Below are 24,844 nucleotides of genomic sequence, written 5' to 3' on the forward strand. Positions count from 1 at the left end.
TTGAAAGGAAATTACAAAAAGCAGACAAAAAATTCTTTCAGCAAGGATCCGATCCTATTGACTGCAGCAGAATTTTTTGCTGAAAAAACGACTTGTGAGCTCCAAAGTAAACCTACTCCATTTAGTTTAGGTCCTGCTTTGTGCCTAAAGCTCCAGAAAATATCTGTACAAACAGGTAATAACAACAATGATGCTAATATTTCTTTTAAAATAGTTTATATTATTTGAATTTCTATCCCAAACAAACAGGGATAGAGGTATCTCTGTAAACACAGGCTTAGGCTTGAATTTAAAGTTTATAGGTTCAATAGTGACATTGGGAATGATAATAAAAATGGCATTAATATCCCATGTGTTGTGTAGCTGTCTCACCTCTATATTTAGCTCGCTGTTGGACTTCAGGAGATCGCTGGGAACCGTACACAGAATTGATTCTGACTGCAGGAGGAGGTTTTCACAGCTTTTATTTCCAACTTTTAGCACCTCTCCTTTAACAGCTTCTGAATCAATATAATTTCCCTTGGAAAAAAAAAAAATCAATTTCCTATTACACAACCATCTCATAAAAGTTAAGGAGAAGTCCTTTTATTACCTTGGAAAATGTTTTTAATGGAAAAACAATTGTGAAATAAAAGACTAATGTAAATTTACATTGCCCTGTCAATATGCATGTAACAGGTTTTTTCATGTAAATGGGAGTTTGACAGACAGGCCATAGGGGGATGATAAAGTTTACGGATAAAATCTGCTGTCACTAACACTCATACAGCCCATGCAGTCTTCTAAAAATGTAAATGTCTGAGGGATAAATTCTGTTGGTCCTGTTTAGATTTTTGCATAATTTGCACAAGAAAGGAAGCATTGTTTATACAAAACTGGCATTACATTATCCACAAACTAAAGGCATCTCAAACACGTTGTTTTGCAAGTTGTTATAGTAGCATGAGTGAAGCTTTCAAAAAGAACTAATTAATTACAATCATAAAAATGCACAAATCTGTTAAAATCACGTTCTACAGACCAAAGAGGAACAAGCCCTGGTAAAGATGACAGCATGAAAAGTGCACTCCCTACTCAGAAAACCTGCTTTCATATCCCAGACTGGATGAAATATTATTTCTTCTGGTATCGTGATAGTAGTGTCCAAAGGCCAAGTTCAGGATCTTTTGTGCTCAGGAGAGCATCAGTGTTTAAGAAGCTGCTGTACCCCGTGTACAGGCCAGCTTAAGATAAGATGAAAGAACAGGCATATTAAGTGGGAGTAAAAGGGGAGAAGGGAGGATAGGGAGTAACACTAATACAGGCTATTTATGTGGGCTGGATCTGGGAGTTTCTCACGAGAAGGGAGGAAGGCGTCATGGCTGACACCGCTATGAGGCCTCATACACTGGAAAGAAAACAAGAATCCCATTCTGAGAGGCAAAAAAATCTTACTTTGCAATATGTTTTGGGTCTGCTGCAGAATCAGACTGAGCCCTGGGAAAATGTTAATAAAAATACAGGAGAGCCAGTTTAACGTCCTCTTTTGACCGGCAAAGCCACACCCCAGGTGAGTGCTTTTTAATTGCTGGCCAAAAAAGTTCACTTTGCATTGTATCTTCTGTCTACTTGGAGCCGTTCTGTTTGGTGTTAATTAAGTAAATATTCAGTGTTTATTGCTTATTAGTATGGAGGCTTGCTGCAGATTGAGAGCCATTCATGTTCAAATCTTTCCTTTGAATGATGTACCTCAAAAGACTCGGATGTGGGTCTTCCATCTCCAGGATAAATGTACTATCCTGGAAAGTGTGGGTGAGTGGCCTCTCTTTTTCTTCTACACCAAATCTTAGAATTTTTTCTCCACCAAAACTGATACTTACCCAAAGGAAAAAAAAATCATACTGACGTTTCCTAAGGTGGTCCTTAGCCAGTTATAATGAAGATAGTAGGTTTTAGTTATAACTATTACCGTTATATTACCTTTAATATATTATAGTTTCAAATATATTCAGTGTAATATCTCAATATATTATGAGTTTCAAAACTCCTTCAGCGGTGGTTTTGCTCTTCTAAGGACCACAGAATTTGCCTATGATTTTAAGAAAAGGAGGAAACTGACTCCTCTGAGAACTGAGAAACAATATTTTCTATTTTAAAATGCGTATTACCCCCTTCTTATGGAGCAATGCCCTTGCACGCAATTGGAGAAGCTAGTTACTGGACAGAGTAGCTATTGCAAACCAATCTGATAGACAAACTACCTCACAACTTTAGAGAGATGGGAATAATTTGGTTGAAGGTCTAGAACCAGTTGAAGGACCACAAACCAAGGCGTGGAAATTTTGAGATTGGTGTCAGAAGAATTTTTGAGGTTCCTAAGCAGAGCAAGTTGACTTGGGAAGAATGAAGAGTTACTGCAGCTGCAGAGCTTCCATTTCAGTTTGCTCAGAAATACCAGGGTTTCCATATTGTACTCTCTTGGACCAGACATTGAGAAAAACATAATTTTCTATGCGATGTGGAAGAAGATTGAAAATAGTGTGACCTATAAATAGACAAGAGGAGTTCCTTAAGATTGTCTCATAAAGAATGTGTTGTACTGGCTTAGGAATAGACAATTTAGTAAGTCTTGTACTCTTAGTTTTAGGGCAGATGTGCCAGAGGACAGCCAATATCTCAGATGTGATGTGTAACATGAAATGACAATTGTGCTACTTATTTTTGTAGTGGAAGATTTATATTTATAAATATAATTTAGTAATCTAGCAGCCCATTCCTAGGCCTCCTCTGGAAGCACGCACAGAGTCCCCGCACCAGCTTGGTGCACAAGTGCAACCCCAGACCAGGCCAGGCCTCTGGGCAGACTGAGGTAAGAAGCTGTTTCTTTCCTTATTTATTTGGGTTTTTTTCACAGCTAGGACACACTGGGCTGTCAGCAGGCCAGCTTGCAGGTCTGGGTCAGTGGCTCCTGCGGGAGGCAGCAGGTAGACTCTGTCCTCTTGAGCAGACTCAGGTCTTCGGTCATCCCCATCAGCGAAACACCAGAATCTCTCCTGAAAGCTTCTCATGTTGGCGGGAGGCAGGAGCACTTCTGAAGTGGTGTCTTCACGGTGTTGAAGCAAAGTGCCTCAAGCCACTCTGCCATGACCCCTCTGACTGGGGCATGGTAGGCACTGAGAGACTTCAAAGAGCCACATACTTGGCAGAGGAAGACAGTGATGATGTGGGACCTTGAGAGGCTCGGTAGTGTGGAAGACAAAAGGGCTGGCACTGAAGACAAGAAGGGCTGGCATTTGTGGCACACAGTGCCCTGACTGTGTTTTAGATAGAAGACTTAATGTTTTCTTGTGTGTAACATTTTCTTACAAAAACATCTTATGGTCATCAGGGGAAACCAAACAGAACCTTTCAATCGGTACCCACCGTCATTTGATGAAAGCCAAATATGTCACACTAGATTAGTTTGATTGAAAAACTTGTGATAAAAGCTCCATCCACCTCTCTGAAACTAATTAAGAAAAAGATAAAAGAACTTTGGTTTGGTAGAACAGACTGTTCACTGAAGCAAGCTGCCATTTAATTTCATGCTGAGCTTGCTTAATTACTGCACAAAATCTGACCATGAGGCATGTAAACTTGTGTATGTGTATTTTTGAATGCGGGTACGGGGCGAGGGAAAAGTGTTGCCAATATGGCTTGTAATGAACTTTTGGCTCCTGACTATAATTTCTGAAAGTCACCTCAGTGTTTTGATAGAAGCATCCCACTATAACTATTTCTATTTAAGAGGAAGATGTTAAATAGGTCCTTGTTCTTGCTTTATTCTAGGAAACCAGCTTTCACTAATGTTATTCTCCAGTTGGTTGCCAGGAAATAACCAGAGCATTAGGCTTAGGCAGACATCTGCCTTGGGTGCCATGACTGCAGGAGACATCAGTACTACAAAATTGTGTCTTTGGTCAGTTGTCAGTGGGACAGTCCTCAGCCAGCCATTCTCATCTCAATGGCTTCTTCCCAGCGATAAATAGCACTAGGGACTTCTCCTTCAGGGAGAATAAAAGGTTCAAGAATAAAAGAAAGAAGAGAGTTAAAAAAACCAACTAATTTTTAACCCTCAGTCTCTGGGAAGATTATGGAGCAAGTCCTTATGGAAGCATTTCCAGGCAGAGGAAGGACAAGAACGTGATTGGGAACAGCCAGCACAGGTTTCCCAAGGGTCGATTTTGCCTGAGCAGCCTGATTGCCTTCTATGCAGAGGTGACTGGCGCTGTAGATGAAGGGAGAGCACTGGATAATGTTTACCTTGATTTTCACAAGGTTTGCAACACAATCTCTCCTAGCAGTGAAAACAAATTGGGATGATATGGACTGGATGGATGGACTATAAGGTGGGTGAAAAACTGACTGGCCATCAGCTCAAATCTTAGAAGTCTAACAAGCGGCATTCGTCAATAGCTAATACTGGGATTATACCACTTAAAATCTTTATCGACAACCTGGACAAAGGGACAGGATGCATTGTCCTTGTGCTTTCAGATGACATCAAATTTAGGAAAATGACTGATATACTGGACCACAAGGTGAAATGAGACAGCAGTGTGCCATTGTAGTGATGAAGGCTCAGCACATACTTTAGCAGCAGCAAAGCCAGTAGATTAAGGTGATTGTTCTCCTCTGCTCAGTGCTTGTGAGGCCACACCTGGAGAATTGTGTCCAGTTTTGAACCCCACAGAACAAGAGAGATACTGACAAACTGGATGAAGTACAGCAGAGGGCCACTGGGCTAGGAAGGGAGCTGAAGCACAGGATGCACAATGCAGGGCTAGTGGAGCTGGGTTTTTTAAAGCTGTAAAATCTCCATTCTTGCAGATTTTCAAAACTCATCTAGACAAGGCCATAGGCAACCTGACCTAATTTTTAACTTAGGCCTGTTTTGAGCAAGGGGGTTAGACTACGAAGACCTCCAGAGGTTCCTTGCAATCCAAGTTATTCTATGGTTCTTCTCAAATTAGTCTTCTTTCCAACTGGTTGATATGCATGACCTGGAAAATACTGGAAAACACTGCTGTCACTGCCCAGAGGCACTGAGCCATGCAGCAGCTACATATTCCCAGCTCTCCGTTGACCCGCACAGCAGAACTCTTTCTAGCGTTTCTCCATAACTGAACAGGAGAATTGCTCTGCATTGAGGAAGGGTGATTGTACGGCCACAAGTTCCAAGTAGAAAAACTAAACAAAAAAGTAAAAATCAGACTGATTATTCTTTGGAATTTTCCCAAAACACTTTGTGGAGACAGATCAATATTCAGAGAGTTTGACTGGAACCCAGCATGGCTGATAGAGGCTCTGAGGTAACGCCCTCTGATTTCCTGCAGCTCAGGAGCTGGCCCACCGGACCATCTTGGAGTCAAAGACCTCAGGGCTTCCAGATTACATGGCTGTCATAGCGGAAAAGAGTTTTGGCTTACAGAGCTATGGAGCAGCTACTCAAAGAGATGACCCCAGCATTAAGGCTGATTCTCTTCCATAAAGCATTTTTTATAGATTATATTCTATATAAATTATAGATATTCTATATAAATTACATGTACATAATAATAAAATTTCATAAACATTCATTGTAAATGAGAAATATCTATATTTATACTGTTTCTATTTGATACTCTAACTCAGAAAAGCACTAGATTTCTAGAAATCGGGCTCCCACAAGATAGATTTAACTTTCTCCGCAGCACTCCAGTAGAGAGCAGCCTGTGCCTGCGAGGGCCCCAAATTCCTGAGAGATGTTTCTCAGTGCTGTATAGGCTATTCTCAGTGCTCTTTTAACAGGCACTCAGCGTCAACTTTGCATTTTTCATGGATCCGTAAATATTTAGGCTACAGTGGTGACTGATCCTCATGAGTGACTCTGTGCACAGGCCAGAGTTTCCCTCAGCTCTAGAGAGTCAAAGCCGCTAGGCCACTTTCTAAAGGCAACTCCACGTCTTTTGTGAGGAAGGACACAAAACCATGTGATAGTAGGAGCCGGGACTCACGCGCAGACCACACACTTCAGGTTCTGGGCTGCTGGCCATGTTTAATCCTGAACTGGTGACACAGCCCATCGCAATTGGAAGCTGACGCAGCGTGGTCCTCCCACAAGGACGAGGAAAACCCCTCTCCCACCCCACCTGATGCCAACAACCACCCTGGTATATCTTTGTTTTCAGCTCCGCATCTTTTAAGCTGTGACAGCTGGGGGCTTGGGTGAATGCAGTACTGAACACACCGCTCTCTCTGCCCTTGCTTCCTTGGGGCTTCCTTTATTTCATCAAAATGTCTGTTCCACGCTACGCTGCTGATGTGCACTTGCAAATAATTGAAAAACTTATTTCAACAGTTCTTACCTTAATTTCCAGAACATTTTGGTTGCCTCTTGAGATGAACACTGGCTTTTCAAAATGCTTAAATACAGGATTATTTACATAGTCAAAATCAAAGTACAAAGAGCTGACACCATCAAAAATAAAGAACACTTTGGTTACAAAGGGTGGTTGAAGATTGAAGGCTTTCAGTGAAGGAGTTGTACAGCAGATTATCTCTGAGCTAGAGCGGTGGCTACATGCCTATAAGAAAGAAAGAAAGAGGTAATTGGAGTAAGTATGTGCATAGGAAGTCACTGATGAACGTAACTATTCTTTAACAATACACATATATTGAAAAAATAAACACCAGAGGTCTTGTGTGTCTTTAACCAAAGCAAAATCCTGATCAGTGCTACACAGCGTTTATTTAGAGCTGGGAGAAAAGTATAAAAACTTCATGTCAATGGTGTTTGCACTCTTGTTGAGGAAATGTTCAAGTAAACAAGCTTCCTGGCCTGATTGTTCACAGCACTTTTAAAGTAAATATTTTGCAGATAATTAATGGAAAATGATTTTCAAAGCCAAGGACCATCAGGAGGCTATCCTGGTGTACTGAGCTGTACCAGAACACAAAGCAGCCATAATTCAGTTTATCCAGCCTATGCCAGAGTGACTGCCACATGGATTTCTCTTCCTTTCACACTACCAAAGCAATAGCAAAGGACGAGAAGAGAAGGTAAAAATAGGGCCAATGAATCTGACTGAAATAGTGGAAAACAAAAGTAAAGCACCACTTACCCACAGCGTAGCTAAGCCGCTATGTTTCCAGAAAGGCACTACAGATGCTGTGAGAAAATGCTTTAAAGCAAAGCCACCGTGGGATTCTGGGCCACGAAAGCACAGCAAAATGTATCTTCTTTCTAAAAATGTATGCGTAAGGCCCCAGACGTGCGGCATTGGGTGCTTAGGCACACAGGTGTCATGCAAGTCCCTCCTGGGACTGCTGCCTGCGGGATGTGCTTCACACTGCATCTCCTTGGACCAGCGGGGATGAGATGTTTGCCCCTCACTGCAGTGCAGGAGCTGCCTGACAACAGGCATGAAGCCACCCTTGCCCCTCACTCTGCCGTTATTCCTCGTGAGGGCCTGCTCTAGAAGTGCTTCCCAGGGGAAAGCTGCTGGTGCACCCTACACTCCAGAAGACCTGCCAGAGCATGCTTTGTGCTGTGGGGGTGCGATCCAGCGTGAAATGTCTGTCCAGGGTGCTTCCCTCTATCCCATACTGCCTTGACACAGGACTCATGAGACAGACAAGACGGACCCAGGTCCTTCTTAAAAGGATTGCTGTGTTGCAAACAAGGACAGCGGGGATTTGCAGGCAGCCTGATCTGAACCTGAGTTCAGGCAGTTTGCAGGGATAATATGAATCCTTGCAGATGGGATTCATCCAGCCTGCATCCAGACACCTGAGTTGGAGTTAGTTGTCTAAACTGCCTTTATAGTCAACAGAGGGAAACAGGCTCACCTAGAGTGGGATTCATCTGATCCATTTTAGACAACAGCTTTGATTAGATTAACGGTGCTCTAGAAGGGTCAACTTGTCCCTCTTGACTGTGAAGGTTTCTACATGACTAATTTGATTATAATGTCAACAGCACATCTACAAGCATCGATGGGAGGCACGGTGGGTGCTGGGCAGCTTCACGCAAACCGCAGAGTGGCACGTTTGTGACTGTATCGTGTACTCCCTTCACTGTGCCTCCCTTTCATGCTGCCTACTGTGGATACGGTTGAAGGACTTCTGGCACAAACAGAGTTGCTTCAGCTCCACAGAAGTATTTCTCTTCCAACTGTATAAACCTTCTGTAAGTAGTTCCCTGTACACTGTGCCCTGACAGCAGAGATTACACTTTTTTTTTTTTTTTTTTTTTTAATAAATAGAGTGGCTGACATGTGGCCTGGTAAGAATGGGGCTTAGCTCCTAGTTGTCATAAATCTTACATTTGTTCTACAAGAAATTTCCCTGGAAAACCAACAGTGCTGTTGAATACCTTTGCGCATCTAGAAAAGGCAAAAAAATATATATTTTTCTGTTTTGTTTTTCAAATTAAATTGGTTCTCATTATAAAATGCTGCCTGAAGGAGCTGTGAAATTAGTTTACATTTGTCTCTAATATGCTAAATTAATGCAATGTAATTTTGCTGTTTCAAATCAGTGACATAACCGTTGAAGCTGTATCAGTTATATACTCACATTAGCTTGAAAAGTGGGATTAAATTAGCTATCTACAAATCAGCACTTTTTCTTATCACCACAACAATTCATGTTTCTGTGCATAATATTGTGAAATCTTGAATCTGCCCAGGGAAACATTTTCAAGGCTCTGAAGCTGAGAACTAGAGTTTTAGGGTTACATGTCTGCGAGCTGTGAGTTCGGCACTCAGTTAAATAACTTGGTGCAGCTCTCAGTGATGCTAATAGGACTTGCACCCGTGTAACTAACAGCCCATTTAGATTCCTAGCACAAATTCAGAAATATTTGTGCATCCTCCGTGATAACAAGGTAATCTCTGGGACACGAGACAAGGCAGAATTTCGCTCCATTTGCTTACAGTATTAGACTGTTCTTCCTCTTTTGAATACCTTGTTATACGCCATTTACCATATCTCAGGCTTTGTTATATCACATGGATCTAGAAATTCATTTGAATCAGTATGGTAATAATAAGATGCATCATTAGTATAATGTATGATCAAGCCATACTTTTCCATGATATATGAATATTCGTAAAGATATCGATCATATTGTGTCGATTCTAAAAAGGGATTACTAAAATATATATAATTATAAAACCAAATATGTCCCAGGTAATCATTATATTTATTTGATTAATGTGAATTCATTAGACTTTTTATCTACTGTAGAGTAGTGATGTCCCTTAAATGAATAGCAGTGGTATTTATAACTTTGTTTGTGGCTATCTATTAGAATCAGATACTTTACTTTATCAGGCTGGTCTCTGAAGAGGAAGCTTTCAGAAAATGATAAAAATCTAATAATACTCTTTGGAGGGGATGCAATGTGACTGATTGGTAAGGTCAAGAAAAATCTTATTTGCAATGCCCTTACTGGTACATGATTTGACATGACATTTTTACCTTGAAATTGGTTTTAGCAATTGAAGAATATGACGGTTTAGTTTTCAAGAAATATTGGATTGAGGATCTATAAGAAAAAAGCTCTAATTCAATCTATTGCCTTCTCAATTAAGATACTGCCTATCACCCAGCACCTTTAACTTTTATTTAATTAGGCTTAAAATACATTCACTTTAAAAGCTAAACCTACATTCTTCTTGTGACTATAATCTACATCTGAAGACAAAAAGGAAGAAAAGATGTAAAAATTATGGAGCATTTCACAAGCATAAGTAAATACTGTGCCCCAAAGGGAATAATAATCCATTGCACAATGCATATGACTCATCACTTAAAAGGCATGTATTCTTGTTTCATTTGTAAAATATAACCCTTGAGGCAATTAATTCAAACCTGACCTACAGAATCTGAACTTCGGTGCCCAATTCAATTTTTTTTCATCTGATAGAACAACAGGAAAAGTACGAGGGAGGATCTCTGAGCTCCAGAGGTCTCCCAGCAGCTGACCCAGATAAGAGAGGGGCAGCTGGATGTGTATTACAGGATCTGTAGCAGTCAGAAGGGAGAAAAGGGCCAATTTGTCCTTTCATAAAAAGTAAACTTCTGGAGTTCCAGTGAGGAATGAAAGATGAATGAGGTTAAAGACAGACTGGGAGACTCTCCAACTGTCTTTGCCAAAGGATGATTTCTCAATAGAAAGAGATGAGAATTCAGGTCTGACTTGAGGAAAGCCTATTCAGAAGGCTTTTCTGTGTAGGTGAGAAACTGAGCAGTGACACTCAAGCAGGGTATCTTGAAGATTTTTCAGAGAACTCATTGGCTTTTGCTGCCATTTCAGGTCATGCAATGAATAGCCCTAATGGATCGGTAGAATTTTTATTCTAGTTGTCTTCTTGGATGAAGGCATGGGAGATGATACTTCTAGTCTATCAGATCATTGGACCAGAAGGTAGAGTCAAATCTCTCTTGCTCCTGGGTCTGAGAGCCAGCTGTTCGCACAACACAACCAATACTGACTGGGAGTCTAAATTCCTCCCTGGGCTTGGGGAGGTCAATGTACCTGCTAGCACCACATCCCTGGCACCCTGGTGATTTCACAGTGTGGGTTTTTCCCTGACACCCCATGCTGCACTCTTTCCTTGCCAGGAGGTGTGCATGAGATGCAGATTCGGCACACAAAGAAAGGCCAATGGTTCCCCTCCATGAGGGAAACTGCTGGGCTTCCATGGCAGCTTTATGCTACAGAGTCAACACAGATAGAGGCTCCAACCCTGAGTGTTTTTGGATAGGTAGTCAGGAATACCTTCAATAATCACACGTTCACCATCCACAGTTTCCAGGGAATTTCTTCTATCGTTATTTAATAAATCTAAGGCAGGCACTAGCAGGTGAATTCTAGGCATTTTGATGAGTATTATGAGTATGGATTGTTCACGGACTTGTAAACATTGAAGGAACTTTAGGGTATTTTAAAATTCTCCTGTAATACAGCAGGAAATGGCATCTAGCAGGGAGCAATTAAGAAATGCTAAAGATCATTCAAGAGACTACTTACTGAAGGGGTAATTAAAAGTCTGTGGAAAGAGATGATCTTACATAGCTACAGGGTCAGTTGTTGAAGGTCATGCATTAAAAGGTGCTTCTCCCTAATTTTGCAACCTTGCATATCTTGGGACATTCATGGTTAGAAGAGATTAAGCAGTGGGAATATATATGCAAATTAGTTAATGGATGGAATATTACAAATGCTACAGCAAAGGATACCCGAATGACCACTTGTTCACTACTGGGGATTCAGTGGAAAGTACAGGTTTTCAAAGAGAAAATATTGGCCTCAAGTGCTTCAGAAGTAGAAGAATCATCTAGCACGACTTATACCAGAGGTTAGAAGACACTTATTTTGTAAACAGGCTCCTGATCAAATACCATTCCAAACCATGCAAAGCTTTTTTACAGGCACAATGCAAAGTGAAAGGAAGGAATGAGCTGCTTCCCTCCTTGTGCACCTCACACAGGAACTGGACGTGTAAGCAGAAGTGAGAGGGTTTGTGTATCCTTATGCATTATCTAGAGCTGTCAGGAATTTACGCAGCCCTACCTAAATTCATATTTTTTGCTCCTAGTCAGAACAAATGGTCAAAATAACTCATGAAACAGAAATTAAAAAGAAACACATTGCAAGTATTGAAACATATGGTTCAATAACTCCAGAACATTTTTTTCACTCGTTGAAATACCAAATTCGAAGAAGGCAAAATGTATTATTTTGATAGTGTTAACATAGAATGTAATATAAACACAACTAGTGTGAACACAGTATTGAATAATTTTAAGGAAATTTAAATAAATATGAAATGAAAATGATAAAGCTGAAGCAAGGCATTTTTGCCTTATAGAAGAAAAAGTTTCAGAAATATTGAAAGCTGAAAAGCTCAACTTAAATGTTTCTTCTATAGGGGGCTGGCATATTGCCCCTAAAACTTTTCAGTTTCAGTGAAACTCCATTTCTTATGGGCAGTTGTTCCAGAAAAACTCTCTTACCAGTTGTTCCACTCATCTCTTCCACCTGGATGGAAAGAAACAGGCGGAGAAGAGCAAATGCCCCAGGGTGCGTCAGCTGGCTCTGCTCCCTGAGGCTCTGGGATGCAGAGCATCCCCAACAGCTCCTGCTGCTCACAAAAGTGACCCTCCACTCACACTGCGACTCCACCAGGGCTTGAGGCCACAATTAAGCCTGAGAGTGAATTAAGGGTCTGGGGACAGATAGCTGACAGGAAAAGGTGAGACCTCTTTTAAATTGGGCATCACCAGTTTTAGGCAAATGGGAGAGGGTCTGGGAGGTGGCAGAAAGAAGGAACAGAGCTCTAGGAAACAACACTTATCAGGAGAATTTGGAGCAGTTTGGTTTGTTTTAACTGGAAAAGAGAAAGGCTGAATCATAATGTAGTGCAAATATGTAAAATTAGCAGGAGAGACTAGTAATGTGTTGTTTGTGTCCACTGAGGGTTAAACAAGAAGATAGCTAATTAGCAGCTAGGATTTGGGTTAATTATTAGAAAGAAGTCTTTCCAAACCACTAGGTAAGCAGGTAGAGCAGCTCTCTCCAAAGCTTGTTTAAGCAAGGTTGTGAAATTTCTTTCACAAGGAGCTTTAATAACAGCCTAGACAAATATCCGTCAGGCAGTGGTCTGTGTACATTTGCTCCTGCTGCAGGGAAGCGGGCCACGCTAGGTCCTTGTGGTCCCTCCCAGCTGTACTTTCCTTTGATGCTTTGGGATGTGTTTCAGTACTGGCTTTGGTTTTCCCAAGAGCCAGAGTTTCTGAATGCTGACAAAAGCAGCTTCTTGGAGGAAGCTGGTGAGAGAAAACTGAAAAGAAAAAGGGCTTAAATAACAATTAAAAAAAAAGACTCAGCTCTCCCATCCCAAACTAAGGAAGCACAAAGATATGTAACCTCAGCTACAGGACTTCTTGATCATTTTGGTTTGTATTGAACCATTTGTCTGGGTTTGGTCTATTCAGGACCACAACCTGTTTTCTCCTTTATAAATGGGATAGCTGGTCATTGCAGTGCTCTGGATCCCTGCTGGAAATAGTTCCTCATCGTTGTTTATTTTTGTAACAACTGGATGAAAGTTTGGGGTTTTGGCATATCGCTCATGCATAGGGCCCAGAATCTCCAGCACAGGATGGGGCAGGCTGCAGCCACAGGCATCTTCTGCCAGCAATTTCCTCAGTTACACAGTGCAATCTTGTTTTGCCACTTATAAATCTTCCTCTTCTCCCTGAGAACTAATATCCTTCCTTGAGAAATAAGCTCGAGGTAAAGACTAGTGGCAGAACAAATGGGAAGGGAAAGCCACCGAGTGCCAGAAGCCTTTAATTTCAATAGAGCAAAATATATTACTTGGGCAGTGTTAAAGTATAAAACACTCTGGATTATAATCTGTTTGAGGTTATATTCCACCCTTTGTGCAGGGACAATGAACTTGTGTACAGCTGCTTTTACACTGGGGCAGGTTCTTAGAGATCCGCAGTGGCAGGGGACAGATATCCTTACGGAAAAGGAGGGTCAGACCTGCCTCTTCTTGTGTGTTGGCAAATACCACGCACACTGCAAGGTATGAAAAGAAAAAGAATAAGGGAGATAATTCTGACTGTCTACATCCATGTCTTCTTTCAACAGCAGGTTAAAAGGCAGGATGGCAGCAAATCACTGCTCAAAGGAAAGGCTGCTCCCCAACATTTGGGGGAAAGTGTTCATTGCCTGGAGTTGCCAGTCACTTTTGGACAGTGGAATTAGTTTTTTAAAGCTTCAGATCCTTTCAGATCTGTTCACATTCTGAGGAAGTCCCAAATATTTGACAAGCAAGGTATGCAGAATCAGGGCCTGAAGAGCAGCAATATGGATATTCTCGAGAACAGGGGAGCAGAGAAAGCAAGTGAATGATCTTGACTTCAGAAGAAAGACTGCTCAAATCCCCACAAAGCAAAATCTAAAGAGCTGCTTTCAGCAATGATCTTTTCTTTGGAAATCTTTTGTACTTAGAAATAATCATGCCCACATTACTCAAAACCTAATAAATTTTGAGTTTGGTTGATTTCACTGAAACATTTTGCTTTCGGACTCATGAGTAAAGTGTCTTTTTGATAACATTGAACACCGTGTTTCATTGCAGGGGCACTGATTTTCAGATTAAAATCTGAACCCATTAAATTACAAGCCACGATTACATCCAGCTGAAATTCAGGTCCCGACACTCATAATATTATTCAAATTAGGATCATGAAGAATATTATGACCTTGAAGCTATAAAAGACTGCAAATTTGCAGGCATACCATTTAAAATGCTTTGAGCAAACCTAGGTCTAATACTTAGAATTCAATACAGGAAATACTGTATGATGATCATTAGAAATAAGCTGAGAATATGAACAGTAACGTAGCATGTCATAAAGAGTGTAGGTCAATTTAGCTTCAGTTAGGCTAAACAGACCTTACAGGATAAGAAAATGTTGGAGGTGCAAGACAAATATGTAGGCAAAAGCTTACGGGAAACAGTTCCAGTACAACTAGCCAATAAATGTAATCTTTTCCTTATAAAAATTAAAGTAGATCACACGGTCATATCTGAACACCTTATTTACATTTAGACACTGTGTATTATCAACTCAGGTAACAAAAGACGGCTTAGATCCTTGACTGACCCTCTGTTCATGCAGAGGTACCCAACTGCAAAAACCCAAACCTCTCTTAAAACTTAGTTGCTGAACTTTGGAAAGTCAGGAAAGATTTGCCCCAATAGGTAATTTGGCAATCAGAAATTCTTCAAAAGAATACTTACTTTTGATTTTACATATTTACTTTTCCTCCTTCTTTGACGCTTGTTCCACTTTCTTTTTATATCCACAGTCACCATTTGAATGTATTTCCTACCTTTCACAGTAGCACTTGAACTTGCCATGTGATCTGACATACCTGCATTGCATTGTTCTGTGTTTAGTCACTGAATTTGCTTTGTTAAATTGCAATATAAAAATCTTGTTATCAGATACTGTAAAAGCCTTATTTCTTTGGCAGAGGTTCTTTGGAAACTGTTGTTCTACCCCCAGTTTAATTTCAAATTTGTTGTTGAGTTTTGCCTATGTAGTGGAAACAGTCTGTGCAGAAGACACCAAAATGTCTGTGGAAGCCCCGAAGTTTCAAGGCAAAAATCAAAGAATTTTGACTGAAAATTCCGTGCCATTCACCACACGAAGATGACAAGATAACAGATTGCCTTCTCCAAGACTGACTCACCACAGAGAAGTTCATTCCCAGTTTAGGTACAGTAATCACCATCTGAGGAAAGCACACTGAGTTCAAGTTGATTCCCTGAGCTGTGATTGTACTTCCACCACTAGGAAAAATAAAAAAAAAAGAAAAAAAAAGAAGATGAGTAGGATAATGATACATCTGCTATGATAATGTTAATTACAAATTATATTTTAGAGTAAATGACAACATAAAACCAGAATTAGGGATATATGGGGTGAATGCAAATACATAGCTCTGAGCACTGAGATTATTTTTCTGGGAAACAAATTTTACACTTGCTATAACAACTAATCAAATACAAGAAAAGAAAAATAATTTTTAAAATTGTGGTATGCCAGGATATAAAACAAATGTGTACATTTTAAAGGAGGGTGTATACTTGTACTTAGCGTTTGCTAACTTACCTAACTTATTGCTTTCAGTGGTGCTGAAAAAGGTGTCTTTTTTACTTCTGACATTTTTTTGGCAAAGGCAGATGGCTTGGATTAGAGCTACTGAGCCCATAAATATGTCACTTAAAAACACACACATACTACCATACATATATATTCATGTCCCTGCTCATTGCAGGGGGGTTGGACTAGATGACCTTTAAAGGTCCCTTCCAACCCAAACTATTCTATGATTCTATGATTCTATAATATTTATGTAGCGCTGGATTTAGACTATTTTAAAATCCATTTGCTCTCCTGAGTACCGCTGACTTGTCACATTAAATGATTTTCCTCACTAATCAGTGTAATGTCCAGACACAGTATAGGAGACACACTTAGCTGTACAGTAGGTATCTCAGCAGGACATCACAGGTACGCTCAGCAGCAGCTAGGAGTTAAATCACACAAAGAAAAGAGGCGCCCTTCCCCCTTCTCCTTCACCTCTGAAAGGAAATGATCTGCCCTCTGCAACTGCACCATAATAGAAGCAATTGGCATGGCAGAGATAAAAATGCAATTTCTTTTGATAGATTGCTGCGCAGCGTAGCCATTCTTCTTTCATTCATTACTTTTCTTATTTCTATAAGAAACTTTTACTCACCTAAGAAAAGATTTGGCTGGATGAATTTTTAAAACAACAGGGTCTTCTCTGTATGTGAAATGACCGCTCGCGTCTCGAATAGCTTCGTCGATTCCCACCCTCACACGATATTCCTGGGGAATTCGTTGTGCCGGAGTGTAGCACTCCGCAGTGCTCACCGATACGCTGGAAGGACAGAAGAAGGCTTGCTTGTCAGCATTGTAAAACATGTATTCGGTTTAAAACACTGTCCTTTAGCGAGCCTCAACCCTGCCTAAGGATCCGCTGGTAAAAAAATGTCATCGATACCCACAGTGGATGATCATATTGCAACAAATAAGCATGGCGTGAGGTAGAAACAGCAACATCGCTGTTTAGGCTCAAGATTCATCTTAATTTTGCTGACTTGCATCTTGCCTGCTGGAAGGTGTTTCCCCAGTGCTGGCGACAGCCACGTCAGTCCCTGCACCCTGCAAAGGCAGCTTCCAGCCTGGAAAACGACAGCACGCTCCAGGTTTAAGGAGAATGACTTGTTCTGCTGTAACCAAGGGATAACATCTTTCTCTTTCCAATCCACAGGATTTACCCTGTGTTAAAAAGCCTCAAGAAAAGGTGCTGGTGGGGGATGTACCAGCATATCAGAGATGTCCTGCCCTGGGGGCATCTGCTGACTCCAGGTGCTGGTGAGGGACAGGCAGAGGGCAAGAAGAAGGGAGGAGAAGGTAAAAATTCAGGAAGAGCTGGCTGAATTCAGCACAGCAGCAGAGTCTCTGGGATATTCACCTTTCCCTTGCTCTCTCATGCTTGGCCCTGGAAGTCCTCCTCCTGCACTGAGCTCAGTGGGTAAGCGGGCAGCGGAGGGGTGAAGGATCCTGAAGCTTGAAGCACATGAAGTGTGGCTGCAGGGAGCAGGGCATATCAGAGGCAAGGGTAAAAACTGATTGGAGAAGCAAATGTAACTCTACCAGCTGGTTTCAGTGATTTGGGCCCAACCACAAGGGGCCCTCCAAGTAAGGCCATTCTCAAAGGATGTGAGAGATTGTCTCCAAATTAGACAAAAGGGGCATTTGCTGCCACTTCTGAAGCTTTCCAGGAAGGTGGGGTTCACCATGTGCTGTAGGGGTTAGTGATTTGTTCATATGTATATGGAAGCTTTTTACCATCTTTTAAAGGAAAAAATAAACCTTGATCTAGCTGCCCTCGGAACTGGGGAAAGCTGCCAGTTTAGACAGAGAAATACCTGCCCTGAGAAACTGGCTAAGACCTGTGTAGAAGTCTCCAGACAACTTGGCTGGTGAGAAAGAGGGGTGCTGGGGATGCTTACTGGATAAGCCCCAACTACAGTTCGATACCTAGAAGTCCACCTGACCAAAGCAGATGTCTGCCTCCGAACTGGCTGTCATCTCACCCCCACTAAATGTCTCAAATGGATCAGATGAATCATTCCCAAAAGGTTTACATATTTGTCCATTAGTTGACCAGCTGAGATGATGACATCAATAAATGCCGCCCTAAACTATTAAATAGCCACTGAACAGAAGCGCTGAAGATCTTGGTAGTGATTAAATATCAGACTTGAATACCTAAATCCCTTTCTTGATTTAGTCAGACTTAGCTGATTTGATCAAGAGCATACAATAAATCATTTAGCAGCAAAGAATAAAATTTAGCTCTCCTGACTTTGAGTCTGACATTAACTAATAGGCTATTGCTTCCCCACGTTCTCCGCAAGTGTGATGTTTCACCACTATGACTTTCCATAACCACTAGAGAGGCTCAAAATTTAGAGGAATTGCTGGACATCCTGTTCCTGGAACACAGTGGGCCAGATTCTGCCCTTGGCCGCAGAGGTGACAATTCTGGAGCCACCCTGGTGTACCTGAAAACAGGACCAAACAGGATTTGCGCCATGGTAGAATGGCTACCAAATTCAGAATGCTTGTCTGCCCATAGCAGAGAATCTGTGCTTGGTATTTAACATTTATATTCAGCTGGGATTGAAGGCATTTCCACACAGAGCATGTCAAAGATTCTTGACTGAGCGCCTACTGGATCCAGTACAGAACCACAAGAAATTCTGGCTTAATCCTCAAAACAAGTTTATATATACCAGGAAAAGTCCCAAACTGATGCTGCCTCTAGTTTGGAGGCTGTTCACTGATAGTACCGCAAAAACAGCTGCTCATCTGCACGGGATACACATTGCCACACTGGTCATGTTTCCACCGAACAAACCTATAGGAAATGGTAACCTGCACCCACTGGACGTCACTGGCAGCTGCTGCATGAACAGCAGCTCTTGCTAATATAAGAGAGAGGGCTGAGAGTGTGGCAGTCAGGGTGACAAAAATGATGGGAAATGGGCAGTTTCTAGTCCATTAGAAGCTGATTTGCTACTTCTCCATGCAACCTTTTAATGAGGTTAATGAAGGCATTACAGAATAAACAAGTCTTCTAGGGAACCGTAGTCCCTTCTAGGAACCTTTCAGACATCCTAAATTCAGGACGTAATCCAGAACGGAATGCTTATTGCAGTATCAATTCTCTGATATGTAACACGAGGAGAGGAGAGCAATGCACGTTTGTGGTTTTTTACTCCAAGACATTTTAATCAAGCCATTTCAATATTAAAGGCATCACTTTTTAGTAAGTACATTACCTTTTCAAGGTGCATGGTTTCTCACCAACAAAAATCCTTCTGGATTTTCCACTGTTTAGGTATTTTCCAGCTACAGTTAGCAATGTTCCTCCAGATTTGGGGCCATAGGTGGGAGAGATGCTTGTTATTACAGGATTCTGAGGGAGGGTAAAAATAAGAACAGCGGACTGTTAAATTATTTTCAAAATGTGAAGAGGAAGAATCTTAAAACATTTATTAGCATTTCCATGAAGTAATAATAACGCAAACAGGAATACAGAATTACCATACTGGATTGGACTCATGAGGAGTCTCCTTCCAGTTAATACTGAAGCTAATTTTGACAATAAAGTTTTAATCATAATGCTTACCACGTATGAAAATGTATTGAATAGGGTTTTGTCATGTCCAACAGACACAGTACTGGATATATTAAAACTTGGATTTTTTGCAGCAGGAACTGTGCATTCCAGCCTTTGGAAAACAAGGAAAAAGATGGGATTACATTTTTTTCTGGCTTGATTTTTTGTATTAAAATAGAACCACTTCAAACTCACAATAATGGAGGATCCATACTAAACAAATCATCAGTCTATGCGCGTCAGGGACATTTCAGAAATAACAGCTAAAAGAACTGTGGTCATCTTCTTTAATACTAAATACAAACACTGTGGTGTTTATACTTGGCCAGAGAAAATAACTTCAGTATATCAAATAAATTTCAGAAAAAAAGAAGCCCGCTAGAGAAAACAAATACCTCCCATTCAATGGCTGAGTTGTTTTTTGGAATTTTCCTTTAGTGCCAAATTTTGGCAGACAACAGGATTAGAAAAAATGCATCATATACACAAGTTTGTTGTATAAATTTAAATATTACCAAAAATTAAACTTGAACTTTTGTGGCAGCATGTGTCAATGTATTACATTACATTAACGCAGTCTCATATATGAGCTAGTCTCCTTAAATCATTTTGTTTGCATTAAGACTGTTCAGAATAGCAGTTAGAAGAGTGCTCAATACTTCTGGAGGGTGATCTTTTTGCTGCTGTAGGTATGAATAGGGAAGCCGTGCCATGATTCGCAGATTGCTTTGGTAGTAGATAGTCATATGCTTTGAACTGAGAGAGGACATTCATTGAACTTCCTATTTCTTCAAGACAACAACCAGAATAACCTGTCTTAAACTTAAGCCATTATCGCACTGTCTCAAATACTTATTTCTGAGGAGGAAGAGGAGAGGTGCAGTTGAGGGTCATAAGCCTCTGGATGATGAAATACCTGCGTCTTCTCACATTTCTCTCCAGCAGCTTCACAGACCAGGAAGATGGAGGTGATATAACTGAGCCCAGCAGGATCCTGGCCAAAGGAACCTGCCCCCTTTTCAAACCTTTGAATAGTTTCATTCTTGCCAGCTCCCACAGATGTTGAACAGCATTTCACAGGCAAACCAGAAAAAGCTGCTGCAGGAGCTATCGGCATTAACTAGATTTATTTGATCTCCATTTCGACCACTTTTTTTCTTGGGAGGCTTATCAAACCAAGGGATAGTTTCCTGTTTGAAATTTCAGAATCGGAGATGACACTTATAGATGGAATGTTTATATCATTAAAAAATCCATACCACATAAAGAACGTCTGTATAAAAGGAAACTAATATTTTAGGTTTCTTACTTGTTTTTGTTGCTAGACTTTGCTTCCAGAGCACAAATTTGTCCTCCAATATGGACTACTGTATTTTTTAATTCAAATCTATTATTTTTGCTGAATCCAAAGTCCCATCCACACAGTGTCAGTTTTGTCCCGCCTTCTAAGGGAGCGCTACTCGGGAGAATCTGTTAAAAAAATATTGTGTTAGTTACATCAGGTTTTCTTGAACTTCAAATGGAGTTAAAGAATGTGCAAAGGAATAATTTCAGGAAAGCATTTCTTCTGGTAGACTATGTCCTACCATTCATCTTAATTGTTCTTCACCTTTCATTTGTCACATTATGAGCTTTCTCTGACAGTAGCAATAAATAACAAAACCTATAGTAGAAAGCTTTGAAGGATAGTGTTTAGGGGCACTGAACAAGCTGTGCATTGTAATAGTCTTTTAAATCCTACCATTCTTGTCTTTCACATCTTATTTCTGGCATGTTAAACATACAATGTACTTATTTTGTTAGAAGCTGAATGCTGAACACAAAAGAGCCCCAAAATGACCATTTTTTGTCAGCTTGATGAAAGTCAGGTTCAGAGTGAAGTAGCTTCAAAGACACCATAATCCGATTTTGCGTTGGCTGTGATAAAGTTAACATGACTTCTGCTATTCTTTCCTTAAATCTTTTACATTTGGTCACCTCTAATTCCGAGTTAAAAATAAACTACCCCTCAGAATAACAGAGACAATCTACAAAGGAAATGCTTTTTTTTCTGTATATTGTAAATTGTCCTGTAAAATATAACAATGGTGGGAAAAATGTAGGAACACTATAGAAGTCTTACAAAACTCAGTAAAAGTACTGGTCAGTACTTCCAGTAAAAAAAAAAAAATCAGAAAGACATTGGTTCAGGGTTTATGGGGACTTTTAACAATACTGCATAATTTTGCAAACATACCAGTATCACTGGACAAACAACAGAGAATGAAAGACTGAATTTATACTTGTGGTCATAGTGCCTAAATGTCTTAGTCTTAATGCTTTAGTGATAGTAATTTTGCCCCTAAAATGCAATACAGCTGTGCCTTTCAAAGGACCCGACTTCATTTTCAAGCTGAAAGGAAAGTGTTTGAGAGATACTTGGCTATTATTTCATCTGGAAATCCAGTAAGACAGCACACTTCTTTTCAACTCTCTTGTAGCTATACTTCAAGACTCTCAGAAATGAACTATTGTAGATAGAAAGGTAGCTGAAGAATACTTCAAAAGAATTATACCATATATTCTATACGGGGAAATTTACAGCCTCCATTAGAAACCAGACAAAGAGTCTGATCTAAAATGCACTGAAGCCAGTAGGAATCTTTCCTATTTTAATGAGCTTTGAATCAGCTCTCAATGAGCAAAGAAGAGGGAGCCTATGAAGGAACAGTACTTTTGCACAAATCCCATAAAAAAGGAGTGGTGCTCGCACAGCCCCCTGACACACAACACTGCAGCTAAGAGCGTGGAGCAGTACTGTACCCCGTGGAGTCTGTGCTATTCCCAAGTTTAACTTTCCCTTATCTCTTTGGGTTTTTTTCTTCAAAATCTGGATGGACTTCAGATCCTAGTTTTCCACTCTACTTAATATCTCAGCACACTATCTATTTTAGGAGTAACAAAACCCTAGCAGAAACTGAAACTGCTCAGTGGGAGTACAGGATGTCTCAATGTTTTGTACAATAATGCATTGACGTGTGGCATTTGAAGAGTTTGAAATGTAATCCATAAGTTAGCAAAATAAGGGCGTTAAAATCAGGCTTCACAAAGCCATACAGAGTAAAAACCAAAGACACTTAACTGGTTTTGAGTGATCTTATCTGCCAAAAGAGACTTGTGATAGCAGCCCATGTGCCTTAATTGAAGAGGAGTAAAAGTATTTACTACCTTCTGCCAGCAAATTTAGGAGGCAAGACCTTTAAGTAGATAGCAAAGAATAAACTGAATCTTAAACTTTTGTATTTAAGTTCTGCAGAGTGTTTTTATTCATGTCTTAAGTTTTGTTCCATTTGTTCTGTACGGTGAAACCTCTGAAAGTCAAATGTGGTTTCCCAGACTTGTTCTTGGGAGAGTCGACAGGAATGAACAGTGAACCTCCTGGACTTTGAACTGAGGTATACGTAGGCACCTTCTGTGTGCTTACATTGCGCAGGTAGTAACAGAAAGTAAGCAAAACCCAAATCAGTTATAAATGCTACGAAATTCAGGATTCAAAAGTTCTCTACAGCAAAGAAACCCCACTGATAACATGGAGCAAATCCTGCTGCAAGGCCTGCCATTCTGCTTGTCCCTGCTGCTCTCTGGACTTTGGGTTAAGGGAGAGAAAGTTAACTTTTCTTTTTCTTTTTGGAAAACTTTAAAGCACTGTGTCTTCCTTTTGCTTATGTTGACAGCCATTATGCTAATATCCGCTCACATACTTTATAAATTGTTGGAAGAAAGTATCTATTTATTAAAGTTTCAACGGCCCATTCATTTTAATTAAGAGACAAGAACACATACAGGCCACATGTAAAATTTCCAGCGAAACCTCCAACCTAAACAGGCAGCAGAAGGCCTGATGTTCTTGATACGTCTGAGACAAAAGCCAGCTAAAATGACTCACTTTAAAAACAACAACAAACCATGTCAGGTTTTTAACCACAACAAAGAATCAAAAGGGAGACCAATTTATTTCTTCTTTTATGCCGTTCACCTTTCAGCGCGACCTGAACACTGTACGCAGATGCCTGCAATTTGTTCCAACACCAAGCGATCTCCGAGGAGACTCCCTCCAGTCCCCCGGCTTTCCTCTAGCACCGCTTGTCCAGGCTGACAAAACATGCCTCGTCGCTGGCAGAGGCGGGGGGTGGGAGTGGGGTACGGCGCTGTGGTGTGGGGTGGGAGCCGGGGCCTCGTCGGGGGGAGGGGGTGGATGGGAGTGGGGTGCGGCGCTGAGGTGTGGGGTGGGAGCCGGGCTGTGGACGTGTCCCAGTGCCAGCCCAGCCCGGAGTGGGGTACGGCGCTGAGGTGTGGGGTGGGAGCCGGGCTGTGGTGGGGACGTGTCCCAGTGCCAGCCCTGCTGCACCGTCTGTAGCAGCGGGGATGCCAGGGTAGAGCTGGAGCTCTGCGCTCCCCGCAGGGTGGGGTGGGGGGCTGCTCCCTGCCACCCACAGCTCCAATGAAAAATGCTTAAAGCAGGGCAGAGAGACGAAGGATCTGCAGGACTCCACAGGAAAAGAAAACTCTTGCGTTTCTTCTCTGCCATCCCTCATGAGGGGAAAATCTCATTTTTTTTTTCCATTGTGCACCACTCTGTGTAATAACCTGGGAAAACTTTGTTGAAGACTTAGCTAACGTCCATTGGACCAGGCCCTCGGAGAAGCTCTGTGTTCCCCTCAGGTTAAAGCGATCATATGACATATCTCAAGCAATCTGTCCCTCTGAAAGCTGCAAAATATTAGGGGGGGTTCAGACAGAATTTCAGATACTATGCAAAGCAGGTCATCCTCTGTTTGTTAGGAACAAAACAAGCTTGTTTCTCATATTTTATGCATGTGGGTTTAAAGACAGATCAGAAGATGATGAATAATCTGTTTTATATTTTTTTCAGTAATAATGTTAAATGTCATGGTCCAGTAGAGCATGAAATCTGTCTTAACAGCTAGCAATCCAAAGGGATTTAAGTACTCAGATGCATTTTTTTCCTTACAAGCCTTCTAGAAGCAACTTCTACCAAAGTGGGCACGCTGTAATTTGAGATTCACTTCAAGATCCATCAGTGCCACAGATCCATATTCATTACAGGGGTAGACTGGGCTTCTGCTGAGCAGGCAGGGCTGAGCAACATGAGGAAGGGAAGCACCCGACCGGCCCCACGCCTGCTCCCACTGCCCCACATGCAAGGTGCGCTCCTCTGGATGAGTCCTCCCCGCGACCTCACAGGGACTGCAGAGGTGGCCTTGGGGACGCACCTCTCGGTCTAAGCATCTCTGCATGGGCTCCAGGCACTTGCTTCTTAAAACTGGTGAGTGCACACACTCATGATTGAAATTAAAGAGGGCTATATGAGCTCAGCACCTCCGAAAATCAGAAACTAAGCAGTTCAGAGCCTTAGAAATCTTTTTGGAGGTGTGGCAATATGCAGCCACTGCCAGAAAGTTTTGCCAAGAAAAAATATTAAGGGATGCTACTTGTGCTTGAGCTCTAGGAAAGACAAAACAAGCTGTG

At 41.2% G+C, this 24,844-nt stretch overlaps 1 protein-coding gene across 1 annotated transcript in view; it reads right to left on the minus strand.

Moving 5' to 3' along the window:
* The window catches only part of MET (MET proto-oncogene, receptor tyrosine kinase), a 112,099-nt gene that overhangs the window by 37,726 nt on the left and 49,529 nt on the right, over window positions 1–24,844 (minus strand). Inside the window, exons 6-11 of the mRNA XM_009286818.2 lie at window positions 20,625–20,785; window positions 19,325–19,427; window positions 18,975–19,111; window positions 16,337–16,501; window positions 15,284–15,383; window positions 6,366–6,584 (exon numbers count right to left, since the gene is read on the minus strand). Of these exons, the coding sequence (XP_009285093.1) occupies window positions 6,366–6,584; window positions 15,284–15,383; window positions 16,337–16,501; window positions 18,975–19,111; window positions 19,325–19,427; window positions 20,625–20,785 (885 nt within the window). The remainder of the gene's footprint in view (window positions 1–6,365; window positions 6,585–15,283; window positions 15,384–16,336; window positions 16,502–18,974; window positions 19,112–19,324; window positions 19,428–20,624; window positions 20,786–24,844) is intronic.

The sequence above is a fragment of the Aptenodytes forsteri genome, unplaced genomic scaffold (assembly GCF_000699145.1).
Source record: "Aptenodytes forsteri isolate BGI_AS27 unplaced genomic scaffold, ASM69914v1 Scaffold166, whole genome shotgun sequence".
Classification (NCBI taxonomy): Eukaryota; Metazoa; Chordata; class Aves; order Sphenisciformes; family Spheniscidae; genus Aptenodytes; species Aptenodytes forsteri.